The sequence below is a fragment of the Taeniopygia guttata genome, chromosome 20, assembly GCF_048771995.1.
Source record: "Taeniopygia guttata chromosome 20, bTaeGut7.mat, whole genome shotgun sequence".
NCBI classification, from domain to species: domain Eukaryota; kingdom Metazoa; phylum Chordata; class Aves; order Passeriformes; family Estrildidae; genus Taeniopygia; species Taeniopygia guttata.
The window spans coordinates 4,149,509-4,171,585 of NC_133045.1; the positions used below are offsets into that span (position 1 = coordinate 4,149,509).

At 41.3% G+C, this 22,077-nt stretch overlaps 1 protein-coding gene across 15 annotated transcripts in view; it reads left to right on the forward strand.

The window, feature by feature from the left end:
* The window catches only part of PTPRT (protein tyrosine phosphatase receptor type T), a 530,400-nt gene that overhangs the window by 250,236 nt on the left and 258,087 nt on the right, over positions 1-22,077 (forward strand). For all 15 annotated transcript variants that reach the window (XM_072917006.1, XM_030288709.4, XM_030288699.4 and 12 more), the window contains exons 5-6: positions 2,741-2,856; positions 5,579-5,753. In XM_072917006.1, the coding sequence (XP_072773107.1) occupies positions 2,741-2,856; positions 5,579-5,753 (291 nt within the window). The remainder of the gene's footprint in view (positions 1-2,740; positions 2,857-5,578; positions 5,754-22,077) is intronic.

Genomic DNA, 22,077 nt, shown 5'->3' on the forward strand with positions numbered 1-22,077 from the left:
AAAAGAACTGCCAAACAAATTGTTTCAGTGTTTCCTTGGTAAGAGGCCTGTCCCAAAGTTTGTTTGGCTTCAACATGTTAGACCTGCTCAGAGAGCTGTGAAGAGATTAAAAATTAATCTTGTTCAGACACTGCACTTGTACAGGAGTAGAAACTAATGCAGGTTCATTACACTGTTCAAAGATGCTAGTGCTGCATTTCTTCTATTGCAGACACAACAATAAGCTGAGATTTATTTACTTTTTTATGTTTAAAGAAGCATTTTGCCTCAGTCTTTGAGTCTGAACTTGTTTGGTTCCTTTACCCACTTTCAGTGGGGCTTGAGGACTTTGGATATTTTTTGGATGTAATGTACAGTTACATGTAAAGGTCTTTTTTAACAGCCCCTCTTTCTGGCTTATGGTTTCTGTAAGTCAGTGACAGCTGCTCACAAAAAAATGATGGATCTTATAGATGGAGTGAAATCAACTGTTTTTGCTGTGATGAGAATGTCAAAGAACATCTGCCATTCAATGTGACAGACATGATTCTGCTCAAGTTTAACAGGACATTTCTGATAACTGCAGTATGGTTAATTGCTGCTTAAGTAAATTATATTTGTATTTACCATGTGCTCATTGCTCAGGCCTTTGGGTGCATTTACTTCATTAAGGAACACTTACAGTCTGTATTAACCAGATGTTGCTGATAACTGGCAGCATCCAGACAGATCCCCAAATGGTCTGTGCCTTCCACAGCGTGTTGGGTGTTTGCTGGTCCCTTCACTGGGAAAGAGGCCACTCAACAAACCATGGGGCAGAGCCTCAACAAGAAAATGATGGGATTTAAAGCAGTAAGGCAGGATGCTGTGTTGTATCCCTGCTTAATTAAGTAAACTGATTTTGAATCCATTTCTTCGAGTATATACAAGGCCTTGTCAAAATTAAATTCATTCTTAGTGATTCAAGCAGCAAAATGTTTGAAACAGAGTTGGTTGTTTGGGTTGTTTTTTTTAATCTGTTTGCAACACCCAGCATACAGAGCTCATTACAAGCTGCAGGTTCTCCGCAGTCTCCGTAAATGCTGCTCCTGTCTGGTTCCCAGTGCTGCTTTTGTTGTTCAGCAGTGTCAGCCACCAGATTCCTTTTACAATTGTCGTAAATCAAAATATGGGGACCATGAAGCTCCTGGTGGCCCTGGAGGCTACTGAAATCATTGGTCTTATTTCTTCATTTCTGCTTTTCCCTCACAGATCACAAAGGCAGTCAAACCAAAGTCAGCAAAAAGCAGTGAAATGCCCCTAATGACACAGTAATACAGAAAAATAAATATAATGCTGGTGCTGCCTCTTGTTTTCCTTTGTCCTGTGAAGCAATACACTGGAATATCCATTTTCCTTTTGCTAGAAGCTCATTGACTCTGTGTACATGAGCCCTTGGCATCACAGCACAACCCATGCTCCAGAAGCTGGGAGACCCAAGGACCAGGATGTTGGCATTGGTGGGACTCTACACCTTTGTATTTGTAGCTGACTTACAGCTGTAAAATTTAGTCTGCAGGCACAAATATTAGAATTGTCCTGAAATACCGTGTAGAACATTCTGAATGCCATCCAGAGGGAGTTTTCTAGTAAACCTTGATGCAACCCTGCTGCCCAGAAAGTAGGAATGTACAGAGTTCCTGTCCTTCAGGAGCTGTCAGTGTGTTGGATGGGGCATAGGAGCAGATAAAAACATTTGACATTGTGTATGAACATGTGTTCTCTGTTCATATGTCAAACACTTGTACATCAAGTTTCAGCCATGCACGGCCACAGATGCTCACTTCCCTTCAAAGCTGTTTCCTCCAACAGAAGAGAGGTTATATTGTCCTCTGAAATTATGTGTTTCAGTGTCTAATCATACAAGAAAATGTGCATGTATTGTTGAAAAACACTGACCTTTTTAGGTGTAAGTTTTTACAGAGTATCATACTAAAATTTTTCAAATTATGCACAAACCTTTTTGTTAAGCACTACAAGAAAATAGCTCATTTAACGGTGTTTCATTCGCTGCTGTAATCTTGTTTATACTTTTAGTTAAATAGAGACCTAACTCAGTCTGATTTTTAATCAAAAAGATAATCCTCTTACCTAGCTTCTTTGTAAAAAACCACTATGTCTAAATTTTTATATATCACTGGTTTAATTTTGAGCTAATGCTGTATTTAGTGTCGGCAAAACATTTATATCTGTGATCTTGAACTAAACCAGTGATACAATACTGTCAGTTAAATGAATATCTCATTTAATAACTGATTTTATATTGATGATGCATTATTCTAAAGGTCTAGCACATATTTGATAGTGAAGAAAAGAAAAAGAATAAAAGATTCTTGTGAAAATGGGGTTTGGGTCAGTCACGCTTGACAAACACAAAAGCATTTGACTTTTTTTGACCTTTTTAGAAACATCATTTTCTGAAGGAAATAGATGACTCAATTACTCTTTATAGCAGGCAATAAGAAATTGTACCAATGACCATGAACTTGTGATTTGATCCAAGTCTGTATTTTCAGAGGTGCCAAAGCTCTCTGAGATCCCTCAGGCCACTCTCCCATCTCCATCCCCGCTTCTCCCTGCAAGAGGAGTTAAACACCCAAGGTGCTCACAGCTTTCTTTTGCAAAGCCCCTTTGGCAGGGAGAGCTCCAAGGCTTTGGGTGGGTGCAGCACGGGTGGTTCCTGCCTGGCTCTACCCTTGCAATCCTCTGCCTCTTTTGTCAGGAAAAGCCCCGCATTTCCTGCGGCTGCAGAACGTGGAGGTGAACGTGGGGCAGAACGCCACCTTCCAGTGCATCGCCGGGGGGAAGTGGTCACAGCACGACAAGCTCTGGCTCCAGGTAAAGCAATGCCCTGCTGGGGTTTTTTTGTGTTTAATTTGGGGCTTTCTTTGCTTTTGCAAGTGAAATAAACAGGTAGAGAAAGATTAGGTGGTGAAGCAAGATCTTTTCAGCAAGATCCTTTGAAGAACTGCCATAAATCACTTATAGGTGAGAGTTTGAGGCGATAAAGCATGGAGTTAGGAGACAGAAAAAGGAAGAAAGTTGCCAGTGACAGCAAAGTTCTGGTTTCCAACAAATGCCATGTACCTGTAAACACTCAGCCATAAAGAAGAAGAGAGGGGAAATGGAACAGTTCTCTTCTGCTTTATTATGCCATCTGCTTCCCTTTCACCCTCCAAAAATGTTCTCAGCCTGGAGTCAGTGATAATTGTTAAGAAGGAACTCTCCAAGATCTGAAATTACTTACCCGGGTGGTTAAAATAGACAAACCCAGTTGGCACCCAGTTGTTCTTGCTCCCAGTTTCCCTTGGCTGCATTGACAGCAGATTTGCTCTTGTTCCTTTTAGTCACTCACTGAAAGACCAAAACATTCCCTCCCTGGATGTCTTATTTGCAACCTCCTGATCACATTGTCTGGGTCCTGCTCTTCCAGTGGGTGCAGGAAAAACCTTGGAAATTCATTGTCAGTGTTAGAATTGGACACGGGACAGGCATCAACCCCAACATCAGCCCATGGAGTGTGTATGTCCCAGTGAAGGACACAATAATTTGTCCTGCCCCTTGAATTTCTCTGATATGTGGACTCCCATCATTACCAGAAGCTTTTAAAATTGTTGAGTTCCTAAACATTTAACTCCTAAACAAGTCAAGAGCATTCTTGTTGCATGTACTCAAGGCAAACATAATTTGAAGAATACGAAAGCTAGTCTAAAAGTTTTATTCTCAGCTTGGTATAATGTGACTGAGGTTTGATCACCTCATAGTTGTAACATCTGGGGCAGACAGGAAGGGCCTTTTTAGTCAAATAATTACCAGACTTTATAAAATTTTATAATTGACTTCAGGCATTTTAGTAAAATTTAAAAATAACATTTTCAAATCTAGCTTAGATCAAGGGATTGGCTTATCTAGTCATAAAATTAAAAAATAGTACTGGGGAAAAGGCTTAAGTTGGTGAGATATGTAGTTGGCATTATATAAAAATGATTTTATATTCAGTAGCTATGCTCTCATCACAGCTGTTCTTCTAGAAATTGCATTTTTAACTTAAATTTATTTACCTATGGTGTATATATAGCAAGTCATATTTTTGACTTTTTTTTTTTTTTGGGTTCTTTCATTAAAATATTTTCTCAGTTACAATTAGACATGTGTGAAAACAATTCTGAGCTGCAGCTCAGAATTCAATATGAACCTTTCCCTGTGAGAAGCAGAGTTTGGGGAGGAAAGAATTGCTATTCTTAATGAAAACCTGCTTTCCATTCTCTAAAACTGCAACATTTAATGAAAATAGCCTTGGAAACACCCCTAAAAACTATTTAGCAGAAACTGCCAAAAGAGCAATGTGCTTTTTTTTGAAATTCCTAATAAACCGGACAAATGAGCAAGTTGAGGTTTTTATAATGTGGAGAACAATTTCTGGCTAATTCTTCATCTGTCCCTTTTCCAGTTGGAAAAATGTGGTGTGGCATTGGTAGAGAGGTTTATTGGGGAATGCTGGATATACAAGTATGTCTGCTCATCCAACCAATTTATTTAAATTGGTCCAGAATCAGAATTTTGCATCTGGAAAGGCCAAATTTACAGAATCTGTTCAGTTTGTAGTGTTTTCCCAGGTGAACACAAAGCCTTCAGCTATTGTGATTTCACATCCAAGCCCGGCCTCTAATTACCATGGGTGGAACTGCTCAGCGGCAGGCAGAGCTGCCCCTCTGCAGCCTTTGCAGGAACAAATCTTAAAATCATGGAATGTCCTGAGTTGGGAGGGACCCACAAGATGTCCCAGCCCAGCCCCATCCATGCACAGACCCCCCAACAGCCCCACCCTGGGCACCCCTGGCAGTGCTGTCCCAACGCTCCTGGAGCTCTGGCAGGTTTGGGGATGTGCCCATCCCCTGGGGAGCCTGGGCAGTGCCAGCACCTCTGGGGAAGAGCCTTTCCCTGATCTCCAGTCTGACCTGCCCTGACACAGCTCCAGCCACTCCCTGGGTCCTGTCCCTGTCACAGAGTTCCTACTCTGACTAAGCCAAGTGTCCTCAGTATCCTGCCCCCCTCATATGGGTTCCCTTCCAGACACTTTACCCTCTTTGTATCCCTAGTACACACCAAAAGCCCAGATGTATCTCAAATATTAAATAGAAATGCAAACTTAAATGTGTCATAGAATCACAGGTTTGGGTTGAAAGGGACCTTAAAGCTCACCCAGTGAGCCATGACAGGGACAGCTTCCACTATCCCAGGTTGCTCAGAGCTCCATCCAACCTGGCCTTGGGCAGTGCCAGGGATCCAGGGGCAGCCAGAGCTGCTATGGGCTCCCTGTGCCAGGGCCTCCCCAACCTCACCTATGTGTGAGGTCCCAGCTCGCACAGCCCTGTGGATTTCCTGAGGGAATGGCTGAATTCTTGCCTTGAAAAGCTGTGCTTGTCCAAAACCTCTCCCAGCAACGTGAACACGGAACTCTGACCTCCATTAAGCACCCCAAGAAGAGACTTACACATGGATGCACCAACACAGAACCTACCTGTCTCCATGATGGCATTATTTCTCTCTGCCTCTGCAGCAGTGGAACGGGAGAGACACAGCCCTGATGGTCACTCGAGTGGTCAACCACAGGCGTTTCTCAGCCACGGTCAGCGTGGCCGACACGTCGCAGCGCAGCATCAGCAAGTACCGCTGCGTCATCCGCTCCGACGGCGGCTCCGGCGTCTCCAACTACGCCGAGCTCATCGTCAAAGGTAGGAGCAAATCATACTCATGCACAAGGAATGTTTCCTCCTGGGGGATGAGTGTCTATAAAAACTGTTGGCATTCTGCTGAACCTTCTTTCGTTCATGTTGAAATAAGGAAAAAGGGTGAAAGTGACGCGAGTCGAAGTCTGTATCTTGGGTATTTGAATTTAAAGTTTGGACACAGCCCTCTCTGTAAAGTTTTGTAGTAAAATATTGTGGCTATGAGACTTTTACTGTAGTCAGCTGAACAGTTTGGCTGTCAGTCAGCTTCACAAGCTGCTTTCCTTTCCAGTATTTTATCAGGCAGAAATAATCTTGTGGTAGAGCACTGTATGTCAGCAGAGACTGTTCAGGGTTGCTGGCAGTAAATGCTGGGATTGATTCTGCTGACACCCTGAAGTCCAGAGTATAAGCATCAGTAGTTCTTGAAGGGTGTTTGGATTTTAGCCATGTTAATTACCATTATTCAAGAGCCTGACACATGCAAGGGGTGTCTTAATCTCACCTTCACAAAGTGGTGAGGTGCTATCCCCTGTGCTGGGTTCTTATTTATTTATTTTTTAAGCCTACCTTGAGCTGCACCACTGGAGTGCTCACTGAGTCTTAGATGGTGAGTTCAGAAGGCGGCTGAGTTGTTCCTGAGGTATTCTGTGTTTGGGGTGAGAGGAATTGAAAGTTTGGGTCTGCTCACAAGGTATAATTTATTATCTAAATGCAGGGTATGAAAACAGCTGTAGAAATGGGATCAAGTTGTCCACTGTGCTGCTTTCTGCCAGCTGATCTGTCCTTTGGTGATCAGCTGCCTTTGTTGAGCCTTTCAGTGTTGTGCGGTGCAGATGCTTGGATCACAGAGATCATGAGCAGAATGCTTACGCTGGATGCCAAGTGCTTTTAATTCCCACCTAGTGAACTCAGGGACCTCAGACAGCAGGAAAGCTGGACAGGACAAAACGCACATCAAACCAATATGATTAATGCAATGTTCTCCCTCTATTCGAGAGAAGATGGCAGTTTATATACACTTCTACATAGTTTACAGTTTACAAAGGCAATCTCATTAGCAAGCTAACATTGTTTACCTTTGCCTTAAGGTGGTCAGGCTTTTCACACTGCAGCTCTACCCTAATTCACACTCAATAGCTCATTACTTTGTAGTTACCTTAACATAATTTCTAACTGCAACACAACTAAATTCTTACTGCGTCAAAGGCTCCTAGGCCCCACCAAGGCCGCTTATCAGGGCCTAGTCTGAGGGGCAGCTCAATTCTCTTCCAAACATAATTCTGTAAACACCTAGTGATCTTGTCTCTTGTTCAAATCTGGGGGAATTAATTCAAAATTAAAAGGGAATAGAGCTGCCAGGAGTGGCACACCTAGGATTGTACCACGGCTAAACAGAGTCAGCCTTCCAGAGCAAGCAGCTATCAGAGCATACCAGGCTCTGTTAGGTGCCTGGAATTCACAGAATTCACAGGCTGGAAGAGACCTTCAAGGTCGTCGAGTCCAGCCCAGCCCCAACACCTCAACTGAGCCCTGGCACCCAGTGCCACATCCAGGCTTTGTTAAACACACCCAGGGATGGGGACTCCACCACCTCCCCAGCAGCCATTCCAGAACTTTATCACTATTTCCATGGAAAACCTTTTTCCTAATATCCAACCTATATTTACCTTGGTGCAGCTTGAGAACTTCATGTTTGTTGACACGAGCAGGGAAAAAAATAGAAGAATAAATCAAAACCATGAATAGCTGGATGTCCAGCAGGAAAGCTGCTGATGGCTGCATTGCTGGGCTGCTCAGCCATGCACCCACCTGGAAGGAACTTCAACAGGATCAAATTGTTGTGGGAAGGTCCCATCCTCCTCCTCACCCCTGATTAGGAAGCAGGTGAGGTTAAGTGGCTCATTTGAGGTCAGTTTGGTGCCACCCTGTGATACACTGAGTTTCCAACCAGCCTGAGTAATTTTAGTGTGAATAATAGCAAATTTGTAATGCATGTGCACAGGCAGAAATGAAAGCAAATTGGAATTGTTTAATTCTGAAGAGATGATTATTGAATTGTAATAATGTACTTGAGCATACATTCAATTAGCCTGTAATTGAGGTTTTGCTCAGTTGGTAGTCCTGCTCCTAAACCTGCTAAATCCAAGCTAAATCTTTGCTTCTCATGTGCTTTCTCTTGATCAGAGGAACATAAAATCACAGGGTGTTTCTTCAACAAAGATTAAGATTTAAAAGTGTGTCTGTGTAAGCTTTTTAATTGAAAGATCTGTTTGTTTCCCTCTTCATAAGAAGTTTTATTGGAATATTTAGAATAGAATTTAGTTTATATTTCTCAATATTGAATGAAAAAGTTTGGTAGATAACAAAACAGAGGTTTTAGTTTGAAATGTGCATACTCCTTAACCCCAGATTGGACAGTAAATACCTGTTTCAGCAAATGGAATGATCAGTGAAATTAAACACACCACCCTGATTGTCTGTGGGCACCTTCACTAAGAGCAATGTATTATTGAAAAGAAATTACTGGCAACTTTATACAAAAGAATATAACAGTATTAGTTCCAAATTATTGTGGTATGTTTAGTGCCAGGAGATACATTTGTAATCCTGTGAAAATGCTGTTCTCTAGGCAGCTATCTGCTGTATGTGCTAATGCTTCTCTGTCTTCTGGCTTGAATAAATGACAATACATTTATTCTTCTCTTTGCACTCTCCAATCATAATAGCCAGGCCAGAAAAACCTATAATTTCCATCTGCCCCCCTTGCCATCCTCTGGTGCTCCAGTGGAAATAGCTCTTCTCTATTTCTTCTCTCTCACTGGTGCACATATAGTAATTTAATACAATTTTGTACAGGGCAGTTTAAAAAAACCCCAGAGATTCTATGTCTCGCTACGCTGCTCACACCTGAATGGAACATTTCCTGCCTGTAATTTTCTTTTAAGTAAGAGATGCATGGGAGTTACTTGTGTTCTGAACAAAATGTAGGCCTTGCTTGTATAAATATTGTTTAAAATACTGTGGAAATTGGCTAGAATTTTATCATTTAAGGTCTGTATTAATGCTGGTGTCCTTCCAAGGACACTTGTGTATGAAAGACTCTTTGCAGTTGTTTTTTTTATTCCTTGGTCCCTTTCAGGTACTCTGGATGCCCAAATTAATAATTCAATATATGATAGGAATCCAAACAGAGCTGATAAAGAGTGAATATTACAGCATCTATATCCTATTTTTATGAACCAGTTTTTCTGAAGTTTTCACTCTCCAGAAGCCTCTCAAAATTACTTTCCTGCTACCTGTTGCTACCTTAACATCCTTTTAAGGCTCCTGACATTTTGGTAGGGTCTGTTCTGCTGCCACAGGGGTAGGAGGAGCCTGTGGAGCCTCAGCCCAGCCTCTCCACAGACCTCCAAGGGGATGTTCTAGCTCTCTTCAATTTTGTCTTAGTTGATTTTCAAAGTGTTTGGCTGGAAAAATAACCTGTGTCTTACCTGAGAGGCTTTCTGTCATCACTGTGATATTTGGGACAGCTCACTTTTGCTTTTATCAGGCTTTTATCAGTCACATGAGGAGCTGATGCTGTGAGTGACACCAGAGGGAGAGGTGGGCTCCTTGGCACAGTTGTTTACCATTCTCTCTCTGGGTCTTTTCTGGTGTGATGCTCATCACTGTAATTCCACCATCTGTTTATTAACTCACCAGGTACATGCTGAAATCTGCTCGAATGATTGAGTCTCTTCCTAAAAGCAGACACCAGAATTTACAAAATAAAACTAACCCCAAACCACAAAACAAAGGAAAACAACACAGACAAAAGCACTAAACAATGAACTGAATAAAAAAAAAAAAAAACTGTCAAATTGTTGGAGTTGAAATACTCAGGTGTGAAAAACATGATAAATAATTTTCTATTAAATAAATCCTTATATGGAAGCTTCTCCAGTATGAAATATGCTGTGAAGATTTCAGATTTACAGTTCTAAGACAGACTTGTCAAGGAAAAGCTCTACAGGTATTTTGCTGTCCCAGTATTTATTACTGGAACTGACTCTAGAATAGTTTCAGTTAAATATTTAACAGAAGGAAGTCCCACTAGGAGAAAGAATTTTCTGGAGCTTAAAAGTCATAAGAAATGAAAACATCTTTGTTCTCCAGCTGAGCCTGATCTTGGGCTGGTTCTAGAAATGTCACATCAGGCTCTGCACTGATTTCCTTGCAAACACGAATTTCAGTGTGGGTATGGAAGAGTGTGATTCATATGTGTGTAACATACTGTGGAATGTGTTCCTGGGGTGAAGAGATAGTTCCATGTAATCATAGAGGAGACTCATCAACTCCAAAGTTTTTCACTTCCTATAGAGCTGTTCTGGAGAGATGTGCTGAATATGAAAAGGACCCTTTAAATATTTTCTGTATTGGTTTAGTTTTTTTGTTTTTTTTTTAATATTTTCATGCCTGATACACAGATAGTTCTATGCCCTGAGATAGTCATGCCAAATGTGCTCATTAAAACAGACACAAAAATCATCCTTGCCATCATGGGGTAATATAACCTCTGTTGGTGATGCTCAATTTCCCATACTTCACCCAGGAGATGGGGTGTTGATATGAAAAGTAGGTTCTGTATTGGAACTGTCCTCTTTTGCCATCAAGGTGGCTGGAAAACCATATCCCATGTCCTTAGAACTCTTTGGGAGGCAAGCTCAGCTGTGACACATCTGGTTTAGATTTTACTGTTAAAAAAAAGCATTTTTATCATGTGCATTAATAAGCAGCTGGCAGGTGTGAAGATTCCTATCTGAATTTCTCAGGCTCATCCAGATCACAGAAGTTTCTGGGCACATCTGAATTCATCTTCCTGAATTCTGCGCGTTAATCAAGGCCCTCAGAGTTACAGCTTGTGATCAGGAGCCAGTCCCTGGCTGGTGCTCCCAGCAGTGTCAGGACACTGGCAGTGAGGGCTGCTGAAACACCTGATGCTGCAGCTCCTCTGAGCACTACAGCCAGAGTGGGAGGTGCATCCAGGCTCTTTGTCAGGGCTGTGCTGCCTGTGAAATAGCTGAATGAGGGAGAGTGGCTCTGTCATTAATAGAGTGTCTGGAAAAGCCACTTCTGCCTTTATTTCTTCTCAGCCATAGTGGTGTAGGGAACGTAACAATCCCTTTGCTGGTGCTGGCTGATAATTACCTGAACTTGGCACTGCTCTCTAATTCACTGCAGCTCAGGAGCAGTTGCTTTAACTCAGTTTTAATCATGGGGTGGGTGTGTGGTAGGAAAAGAGGCAAAGAGATTACAAACACTCACCAAGAACTGTAACTGCAATTTCTCTTCTTTCCATACAAATTAATATCTGTGAAGCCAATGAAGGAGATGGAAGACAAAGCTGTTGTATTGTAGATTTTCAGTAGTATGAAACATGAGTCCTCTCAAAAGGAAATATTTGCCTCTCCTTATGTTTAACTCCCAAAACAGAGCTGGAAATGAAACTATTTCCTTGAGAAGTGATAAATGTGCAGTTTATAGAAAGGATCCAGTTTTCAGCATTGCATCCAGTACCACACAGACTTGCAGTAATGGTCCAGAATACATTTTTCTGGTTTCTCTTGTTTATATTAATCAACAGGATGTAAGCAAACATATTCAGAAGGAATACAAAGTCACAAGGGCTACAAGACAAGTTCATAAACTAATGGTGTAGTCTCAGTTCAATCTATATTTTTCCCAACTTTTTTGTTTCTCTTTTCAGCAGCCTCTTTGCTCCTCTGTAAGATGAGCAGGGAGTACTCAGGGTTTAAACTTGACCTTGTTTCTAACAACCTGGGAAATGATAATGGCTCTCCTATCACACCACTGAGTGTCTTGACTAAATGCATAATATACATGCAAACCTTTTAGTTTCTAGTTAGAATTATTAAGGTTTAAGGCAACTGCATAGAAATTAACTCAGGACTGTTGATACTCAGAAAAGAAGATAAAATTCCAAGAACACAGCCCTGTGCCTTTGCTGCCTGAAGTGTCCTTGCAGTGAATGGCCATAAGATATGTTCCATTATCAAACAAACCTGGCAGCTTTTCATTCTTTGTTCCTTTTTAAAGGACAGGTTTTCATGCAAATTGATTATTAATGATGCTCATGTGACATTAAAATTCTAAATTACACTTTTTTTTTTTTTTTTGCTTATGACTGAACTTAAAGACTTGGCACAGAAGCTGAGTCACATTCATTGTTAACTCTCTTCTGCTCATCCTTCCTCTGCCTGCTTAATTGTTGGGAAGTTATTAATGGGCTTCTCCTGAAAAATAGGATCTAATGCTGTTCCTAATTTATCCACCCTGTGGTTACAATGTTGTTAACTGCTTTCTATTCAAGAAAACTCGCTTGAAGTGTCATTTGTCACCATTCATGGCTGTTGATGAAGAATCTGGTATAGTTCAGGCAGATTTGGGCACTTTTTGGGCACCTATGGGATATAATTGTTGAGCATGAGCTGTTATCTCAGCAGGGCAGGAATACCCCTTTCACACCAAAATAGATTTCTTTCGCAACAGAAAAAAAACCCACAAAAAACACAAAAAAAGTTTTACTTGATGTGAAATGCAAGCTAAGGTGCACCAGATTTCTTAGTGAGAAAGGATGATTGTTAGTATGAGAATCTTTAATAATAAACCTGCAAAAAAGGGTGTATTTGCAATACAGTGAAACCTGTAGATCTCATGTGTGTGGGACAAAACCAATTAATTTCCAAAGAAAAAAGAAAACTGTTTCTGTAGGTGCAAATACCTAAAGCCAATGTGATTACTGGAACTCTTAAAATTTTTGCAGCACCAGATGCTAAAGAAGCTCAGATACTGATCTCTTTCAGACATGCAGAATTTCCTCCAGCTAAGAGGCTCTCTGCAAAATCCTGCATTTGCTGTAGGACACGGAACTACGAAGTTGAACATGACCTGTGGAAGGGACAACCTCTGCCCTGAGCCAGGTGCTGATGAATTCCCCAGCTCTCTTTGCTTTGATTTGAGCTTTCATTTTTTGCTGGCAGCATCCTGTGAGTCTGCACAGTGCACGGTTGGGTTTCTTAGGATGTGTGAAACATGTGCCCAGAGTTTATTTTTATTTTTTTTAAACAAGCTGCAAGGCAAGATATAAAACAGTTAAAATTATTTGTTGTTTCTTTACATTGCCCTGAACTTAGCTTTCTTTTGTTTTGTACATCTTGGAGCACTTTGGATTGTGGTGAGGTTTAACCCTTTCTTTAACAATCACTTCTTGTGGGTGTTCAGCAATCAGAGATCCAGGTCTGGGTGCCACACACACTCTTCTCCCTCCTCCCAACACACCACCACACACTCTGCAAGGCTAAACTCCTCTGCTGGTTTAGAGGTTGGCATTTACAAGCTGAGTCTCTAATCCTGAAGTAAAAAAGGTTGAAAGTTCATGAGGAAACAAATGATGGGAGCTCTGTAAACACTTGACTGATGGGGCTAAGGACACTGGCATTAAGGCAGCTCCAGAATCTCCCCAGCTTCCAATGTGGGAGCTGGCAGAAGGCTTTTGAAGTGTGTGAGTGGTGCTGAATGGAGACCATTGCAGGAGTTTGTGTCAGGAATTCAGGTGAATGGGATTTTTAATGTTTGCATAGCATTTAGCTCTGAATGCTGGAGCTGAGCTGATTTGCTTTCTGAGCCAGTGTAACTGAACTCCGGGGAGCAGCTGATGTTGGTGATGTTTGCATTTGTCCTATCTGAATGAAGAGATTGAAGAGCCTGTTGCAGTGTTAAGGAAAGAATGATCACTTGGAAGTTAATTCACTGAGATTGTGAGACAAGGAAAGAGCCAGAGCTGCAGTTTGGATTGGAGATGTTGCAGCCTTCCTTTTCCATCTCTACCCAACTGAAGAATGCTTCATTTTTCAAAGCAAATAATTTCCCAGCATCCATTCTAGCTGCAAGCTGATGAAATGCTCTCCTCATAGAACCACCCCCTCAAACCTGTTGCACTGCTTTCCAGCTTTGCTCTGATATGCTGATTTTTTGCCATGGTAAATACCTCCTCTGGTACTGGGAGACTGCTTTAGGTCACAGCCTCCCCATCACACCTGTCCAGCTGTGACTTTTAAAGGTGCTTTAGATCTAAGACCAGAAACCTGCTGAGCAACAGGATGATGGTTACAGTAAACCCTGCAACTATTTTATTAACTGGTCTAGGAATTTGAGAAGAAAAACCCATAATATGATGTTTCCTGGCTCCCAAAAGTCCACACTGCCTATTGAAGAGCTGTTCTATTACACCTTCAAGGTGAGCAGGAAAGGGTTCAAACTAAAAGAGAAGAGATTTAGATTAGAAGAAATTCTTTACTGAGAGTGTGCTGACTACCTGGCACAGGTGCCCGGAGCAGCTGTGGCTGCTCCTGGATCCCTGGGAGTGTCCAAGGCCAGGTGGGACAGGGCTTGGAGCAGCCTGGGACAGTGGAAGGTGTCCCTGCCATGGCAAGGTGTTGGAACGAGGTGTATTTTAAGGTCCCTTCCAACCCAAACCCTTTTGTGATTGTGTGGTTGTGCTCTGCTCTGGTGCCAAGATACACAAAACCCCTGTCTAAAGAAATTACTCCAGTCCTCTTTCTCGTGTTTTTTCTTAACACATTTCTCTCCAGTGCATCTCTTGCCTCTCTCTCTCTTTTTCTCAGCAGGAAACTTTCCATCAGTGCTTGTTTGCATGTGAGGAAGATGCAAATAGCTGCAAGATTTGGGCTCTCTCTGTTTGGATCCCATAAATCAGACTTTGCATATGCTTTACTGTCCTATTTATTACCCTGCAGCTACTACTGACTTACATGACAGACTACAACTTACAAACTCTTTGTTCCCTCAGCAGGGTACAGACACAAATTAAAATGGAAGAGGTTTGGATTACTTGCTTCCACAATTTTCTCTTTTCTTTTCTTCACATTAAACAAAACCTTCTTGTTCTGCTGCTGCTGCTGCTGACTTTTTGACTGACCCTTGTGAGCACCGCTGACCATATCCTGCTGCTTTTTGATCAGCAACGTGGTATTACTGAGTCTTCTGACCCAGATTTCTCATCAAATAGTGATTTATCAATATTTCCCATGATTCTGAGGTTGAAACTCTAAATATAAACACTTCTGTGCTCGCTCTTACATTGTTTACTACTTTTTACTTAACCACCTCCACCTCCCTTTTACTTAACCTTACTTATATCCTGCTTAAGGAGCCTGAAGAAAATTTGTTTTTCACTTGTGTCAAGAATATGGTGCTTCAAGGATGACTCAGAATTTTGGTGCATTGCTTTTTTTGCCTTTTGGTGAGGCCATTCAGAGCATGCAGCAATCACTCTGCTTGTGGAAGGTTTTATTGCTGTAGTCACAAACCGAACTGCTCTTGAGAATTGAAGTCGTATCATAAGCAAGCATTTCATATAAAATTATATATATATATATATAACCACTAGGATTCCTTAAGACTGTTTCATTAATTTCTCTTACAGGATTTAAAATTGAATAACTAGGAAAAATAAATTTTTTGTCTTCAAGATAGAACTTTTTTCCCCACATGCAAGGTCCTCTCAAAGCCTGCCCAGTGGAATGTGATTCAGCAGTAGCTGAGACTGCATTTAGTCAAGGAGACTAAGGAAAAAAATTCTGGTATTGAATTATCCTCAAATTCACCATAATGTCTTTATATCTCATCTTTATGAAATCACAGTACTGTTATAGTCCTTAGAGTGGGATTATTGGTGTTTCCTGAGCAAAAAGGGAATTTTAATAGCCTTCATTAGAGCTGTGATAGTTTCAATAGGGACTAAACTATTCTCTCTTCCAGGATTTACTTTCAACAGAGATGATGAGAATTTTTTGTGTGGCTCAGCCTCAGGTGTAGCAGCTCTACACTCATAAGGAAGTTTTATTATTTTTCATATATCTCACTTCAATTACAGCTGTCATGACAAGAAGAAAAAAATGTTTAATCTCATTCGACATTTTGTAAAATGCAGGCCACAGAATTCACAAGTTATTCTTGCATCATGAGCACTACTGTATAAATAAAGGAGAAGAGTCTTCAAAAAAGATTGTGACTGAAAGGTTTTAAATTATAGAAAATCTCACCAGCCTTAGATAAGCTCTTTAAATACTTAATTATCTTCCCTGTGTAGCATCTATACCTTATTTGAGTGGGATATTTCCAGCTTTTGCAGCTAACAGATCTTGAGCCTTTCTTCTAAATATAATCAATCTTGAAGTATTGAATGTGAACCCGTATTGATCACAATCTTGGCTTTGTTTGGTTAATTTATGTGTCTTAAGTGTCTTTACAAGGTCCCTTGTTCTGTTGAAGAACTGCTGTCAGTTCTGAGGAAAATATATCAATCTGGACTCTCAGGTATTTTTATGAAATATTTTCCTTTGTTTCCACAATGAATACTTTTCCTTACCAGGTTTGCTTTCTTTCTTGCTGTGGAATGGGGAAACCTTTAAGCACATGAATTCTATATATATTTATTTCACTAATTCTAGCACAAACCTCTTCAGCAGAGACAGGGAAAGGCACTATAAACATGTCCTGCATGGTTAAGGAAAAGGACTTGTTCCATGAGCAGTGTTTCATGTGACAGATCATTGCCTACATGGTGAACTTCTGCATCAAACAATAACAAATAATACATGAATTATTGAGAGAGTATCCTGGAGACCTCACAAATAACTAATGGAGACTTGATGGAAGTCACTACTTTTCATCTCAGGTGTGGTTAAATGTAACATTATTTTTAATCAAATAGGCTTTTGGTGTCAGTCCCAGAAATAAATCCCTTGAGTCCACCCCTTCAGAAGGGATTTCTGTGCCACAGAAAAGCTTTCGCAGCTGGGACATGTGTCATTCTCAGATTCAGTCAAAGAGAGAAACGGGGAGTTTTTAACCAGACAGAAGCCGGGGAATATGTTGGAAAATAATGTAAATAAGGTTCTTTATCTCTCTTGTTGTTCACATTGTTTATAGTTAAGTTCTATCACTGTGTCATGCACTGTGCACCAGTGGTGTGGCTTGTTTTCTCTTCAGAACCAATGGAGTTGGTCTGCACGAAGCTCTGTATAAAGAGCAGTGTATTTTGAAATAAATCCGAGTTTTGCTCTCACAGCCTTCTGAGTGGAGTCTTCTCATTCCTGTCCTGCCTCAACAGCATCAGGACATGCAGGATTTTTGTGTGTGCTCTTGTGGCAGCAGCTCTGTGCCCACAGGGAGCAGGCACAGACTTTCCCAGGCATTGTCCTGGGGAAGGCTGTGAGCAGATCAGAGAAAAGAATGAGAAACAATTCTTATCTCCACTTGCTGCACCTGCTGCTGTGCACATGTGGAATGTGGCATGGAGATTTGTTTACCAAAGGGTGATTTCTTAATTGGCCACTGGATGGTGTTTGGATGGATTGACCAGTTAGGTCAAAGCTGTGTTGGACTGGCTGTGAGGGTTACAGAGTTTGTTAATGAGTATGGTATAATATAGTATAAGATGATGTAATAAAGCAATTAATCAGCCAGCTGCAATCATGGAGTCAGTGCTAATTATTGCCCAGCTGGGGGCCTGTGGTGACATGCTCTTGCACCACATTTCTAACCCTGCACACCATGAGGGCTGAATTTGTTCCATAGCACCAAAATGTGTTCCCTGGCATTCTAAATTTGGGGTATTTTGAGGGAATATGGGGACTCCTGCTCTACCTGCTGTACCAAGGCTTTGGATCTGTATACGAGTGCCTTGGGAATCCTGTGCTGTTCTATCAACACAATTGTCCAGCAAAAATGTGAGCAGAAGGATGGATGAAGGGATATTGTGTGTGACCTCGTCGTTCTGAGAGCTCTGAGCTCCAGCTCTGTTACTTTTGTTCTCAGTTTTGTTCAGGAATTCATCCAGGAGGTGAAACTCCCAGATTTCTAGTGGGATTGTAGAAAAATTTGTTTTCAGAATTCCTTCTGTTTTCATATTTATGTCTTTTAACTCTGACAGGAATAAAGCACAGAAAGTATTTTGAGATCTGGCAACCAGACTGTCCCCAGCAGTGAGCTTAGCTGGTAGTTTGGCCATTATACATATTCTTTTGGAGTAAATGAGTCTCAGATTTTGTTTGGTGCTGTCTCTCCCACCCTTGTCCTTTTCTTTTTTTCAGCAGTAATGAATGGTAGTTTCAATCCTCCCCATTTTCTCGCAGGCTCTGGAATGCTTTTTGTGAAATACCAGCACCTGTCACCCATCATTGCAGCTCTCAGGGTGAACACCACACTGTGCAGCATATTGGAATTTCTAGCATTTATTACTGCCTCAAAATGCATTTTGTGAAAAAATAAAGAACTGATTTTTGGTGTAATACTGTGGAGTCTTTCCTAGGGAACAGCCTAGATCAAGAAGTATGTTTAAAGGCTGAGTTTTAAACTGGAAATAAACAGAGATACAGCCCAGGAGAGGGAAAGCTGGAAGGAATGTTGTGGTCTGCAGGGTATTGTGAAACTCTCTGTATCATAAAAACCTGAAATAAAAAGAGAAGTATTGAGTGGTAAAGAAAGATTCACCTTAACTGGTTATCAGGCACTTCTGGTGAGTCTGCCTGCTATATCTGAGACATTAGATTATTAGAGCTGGTTGTACTAGTATCGCTGACTTTTTATGGGAGGTGTGGGGGATTTTTGAACCAAATCCTGAAGTTTGCTTCATCCTTAGGTAGAGAGAGGGAGGGCTCCCAGCCAGAGTGATCCCTTCTGGTTAATATCTTGGGTTTTCATTTGGTTTGGTTGGGTTTTTTTACATCCAGAATTTACTGACATTTAGCAAAGGCTCTGTTTTTATAATTTAAGGTTTATTTTTGTTGCTTACATCTCAATAAGTCGCCAGCCTTAGTTGTGAGTTGGTTTGTTTGGTTTTTTGGTTTTTTTTTCCTGTCAAGTTGCCTTGATCATTTGGGGTAAGTGAACCTGCAACCTGACCTTAAATGTGAGGGCTTTTTCTGTGGCTCACAGTGCTTGAGACAGAACATCCCTGGTTGTTCCAGCTAGAAGATAATCAGATGGAGTGAAACTGGGAGGGGGAAGAGCTGAACAGATGTATTTACTTGGAAAATACAACTTAGTGCTCACCATCCCAGCTGGCATATGAGTAGACATATGTAAACCACGGAGTTTCTGTGACCTCTAAGCACATGCAAAACACCCCAGAATATTTTTACACTGTGTGCTCATAGGATTTGCTTGAATCTCTAAAGTCTAAGGAGCCTCAGAGCCATCTTTACTCTGTGGTAGCTCAACTTACTTTAGGAACCTGCCTTTTACTCCTGGGATTTTTGGGGTGGGAGATGTTGTAGAGGTTTGGCAGAGTTGTATTTCTGTCTCAAAAGCAGGAATGAGTGGCACAGATGGATCAGATTTATCTGAGGTGTGAGCAGGAAAAAATAAACAATATAGATGTATATCAGCAATGGACTTGCTGCTTAACTGAGCATGCCTTCCACAGTGATGCTGCCAGGCACTACAGGAAAATAAACTTTCCAGCACAAAGCATGACCTGAATACCATGTGAGAGCATGAAGAAACAGCCTCCTGAAGTTCATACTGTGCAGCTGGGGAGGTGTTCTAATGAAAGCTATTTCCAGTGGCTGTGTACAGTAAATTAGCAGCCTCCTGTATTTACTGCACTCAGTGGTATGTACTCTACTGCCTGCTTGAAAAGCTGTAAAAAAGAGAGGATTCTGTCTTGGGTAAAACTATTGTAGGTATTTGTGTCAGCTCTGAGATTTTTATAGGCACCTGTTCCTTGCCTTTCTCATTAGCTGCTCTCCAGGGCAGCAATTGGAGTGACAGCTATAACGTTATCCACTCACAGACACCTCTGCCCACATCAAAATGCTTTGCTGCAGGTGAGGTGATAATTTTCCTTGCATCAATCAAACTTCTGTCAGTAAGATCAGACAAATGGCCCTCTGGTTCCTGCAGCATATATTTATCCTGTTTTCAGTCTGAACAGGAGAAAATACAGTAGGTAATTCTGGTAGAAGGGAATGAAGGAAATGACTAATAATTGGCCAGTAAGACACTTGCATTGATAGGGTTATTCCACAGTAGTGGAGGTTTATTTGCAATTCCAGCAGTGTGAGTCCTTGTATGAAGGCTGCACTATTGATACCTGTGGCTTTATATGTGTTTTTGTGGAAAGCAGAAGAGGAAAGGCAGTTTATTTCAAAATGTAATGTTAATATTGTATGTAAAATATGTATATTTTTAAAATTTGTTTCTTCATTAGGTTAGAGTCTCTACCATGTGCTTTCTCTTACCATTTGTGTCTATTTACCAAACCAATGTTCCAGGTAGTTGTGTCACAAACCAACAGCAAAAAGAAATTCAGTTTGTTGTTGGATGTGTGAGATACTGTGTTTATATCCTTGGGGAGAAATGGGTCAACTTTTATTATCAAACTGTGAAGAGCTTTGTGACAAAATGTGTTTAAGTAACCCAAACCAAAACAAAGCCCAGCTCTGTAGCAGAACAAAGCACAAAAGCATCAGTGTGGCGCAACTTTGATTGTGTTCTTCTTGTCCCATTGACCCCTGCAGACACCACCAGTTTTTGCTTATGCTAGAAGCTCATTTTAGGAGAAAAAAGCCAGCTATATTTGCCACAGCTGGACTCTGTGTATAGGGATTGCCTGCTGGAGCTTTGTGCTGATAAAGGAACAGAACACTGAGCTATTCCCGTCTGTTTTCTCCCAGGTATTACCTTGTGGTTGTTCAAACAAGGCTTGTCACTGTCAGAGAGAATCATTAGGGTTGGAAAAGCCCCCCCAGGGTCATTGAGCCCAGCCTGTGCCTGATCCCCACCGTGTCACCCACCCCAGAGCTCTGAATGTCACATCCAGGTTCTTTGAATATCTCCAGGGAGGATCTTTAGGGCTCCTGAGAGGAAAAAGTCCTTTTGTGTGCACGGCAGAGAATCCAACTGGGTATTTGCTGAACTTTTGTAAATAGATGGAGATGGGAGACAAACTAAAAGGCAGCAATTATGGTAGTGACTGCAATTCTCCAAACAAACAGAAATTTGCTTGTTAGTTGGCAAAATGAGACATCCATCTGCCAGAGCTGAGTACCCAGAGCTGAGCAGAGCAGACCTTCCTTGGAGGACTCCAGACTCCTGCTTTTCTTTGTCTGTAAAAGTGACTGAGGACTTGCTCTCTGAGGCTACTAAACCAATGCTGAAAATAGTACTTGAGATCACTTCATGTGATTATTTCTGATTATTTCTAGAGTGGCTGTAGCTCTATGCCAGGGTAAACTTTAAATCATAGTGTATTTAGGGCAGTGGCTGCAGTCACCCAGGAGCACAGGGAGATCCTGCCATGCTCTTTATCATGTGGGAGAGCAAACAGGTACTCTAAGTTTGTATTTGTTAAATTTTGTGAAGAACTGAACCCAGGGGACTTAGTGTGATATTTAACTGAATGACTGTAATTGAGGCCCTGAGGCCAATGGCATAAAATGTGACAGAGTGTTAGGATCACTTACCTGAAATTATACCTCAAACAATTTATGCTAAAAGATACCTTGGTAGGGTCTGCAGCCTGTTTTCCATTGCAGGTGTTGGTGTGTTCCTGTTTGGAGATATCCTTTGAAGAGAGAAAAAAACAAAAGCATTCAGCAAAACCCTTCTGGGTGCTATTTTCAGGAAAATTAAAAAATACAAATGTAATTAGAGGGATAAAATCATGAAGCATATGGAGTGGTAAATCTTACCTGAAATCAATATTCAGGAAGAAAACAAAATGTTGTGGGATGTGCCCAAATGTGCTGGTCACATATCTGCACATTGCTCTGTGATCCCAGCAGTTAACTAGTGCAGCGAGTACTCATGTGGATGATTTGTTTGAATATGTGGCTCAGGCACCCCCTACCCCCGTGATTACAGGAAAATTCACTTTTTTGTTTCATTTTCTGTGGTTTATTTGTACTGTGGGTTGTTTTGGGATGAGACCTTACTGAATATCAGAGGACTTGGTTGTATTTTTCAAATTTACTTGTCAGTGGTCAAGTTCTACCATCTGCAGGAGTGGTGGCCATTCCTGTTTCTTTGCAGGGCTGTCTGTGCACTTAAATCCACCTTTTCTTGCATTCTTTTGCCCATTCACCACACCAGATCTTCCCACTTTACGTATCGTATCGTATCGTATCGTATCGTATCGTATCGTATCGTATCGTATCGTATCCTATCCTATCCTATCCTATCCTATCCTATCCTATCCTATCCTATCCTATCCTATCCTATCCTATCCTATCCTATCCTG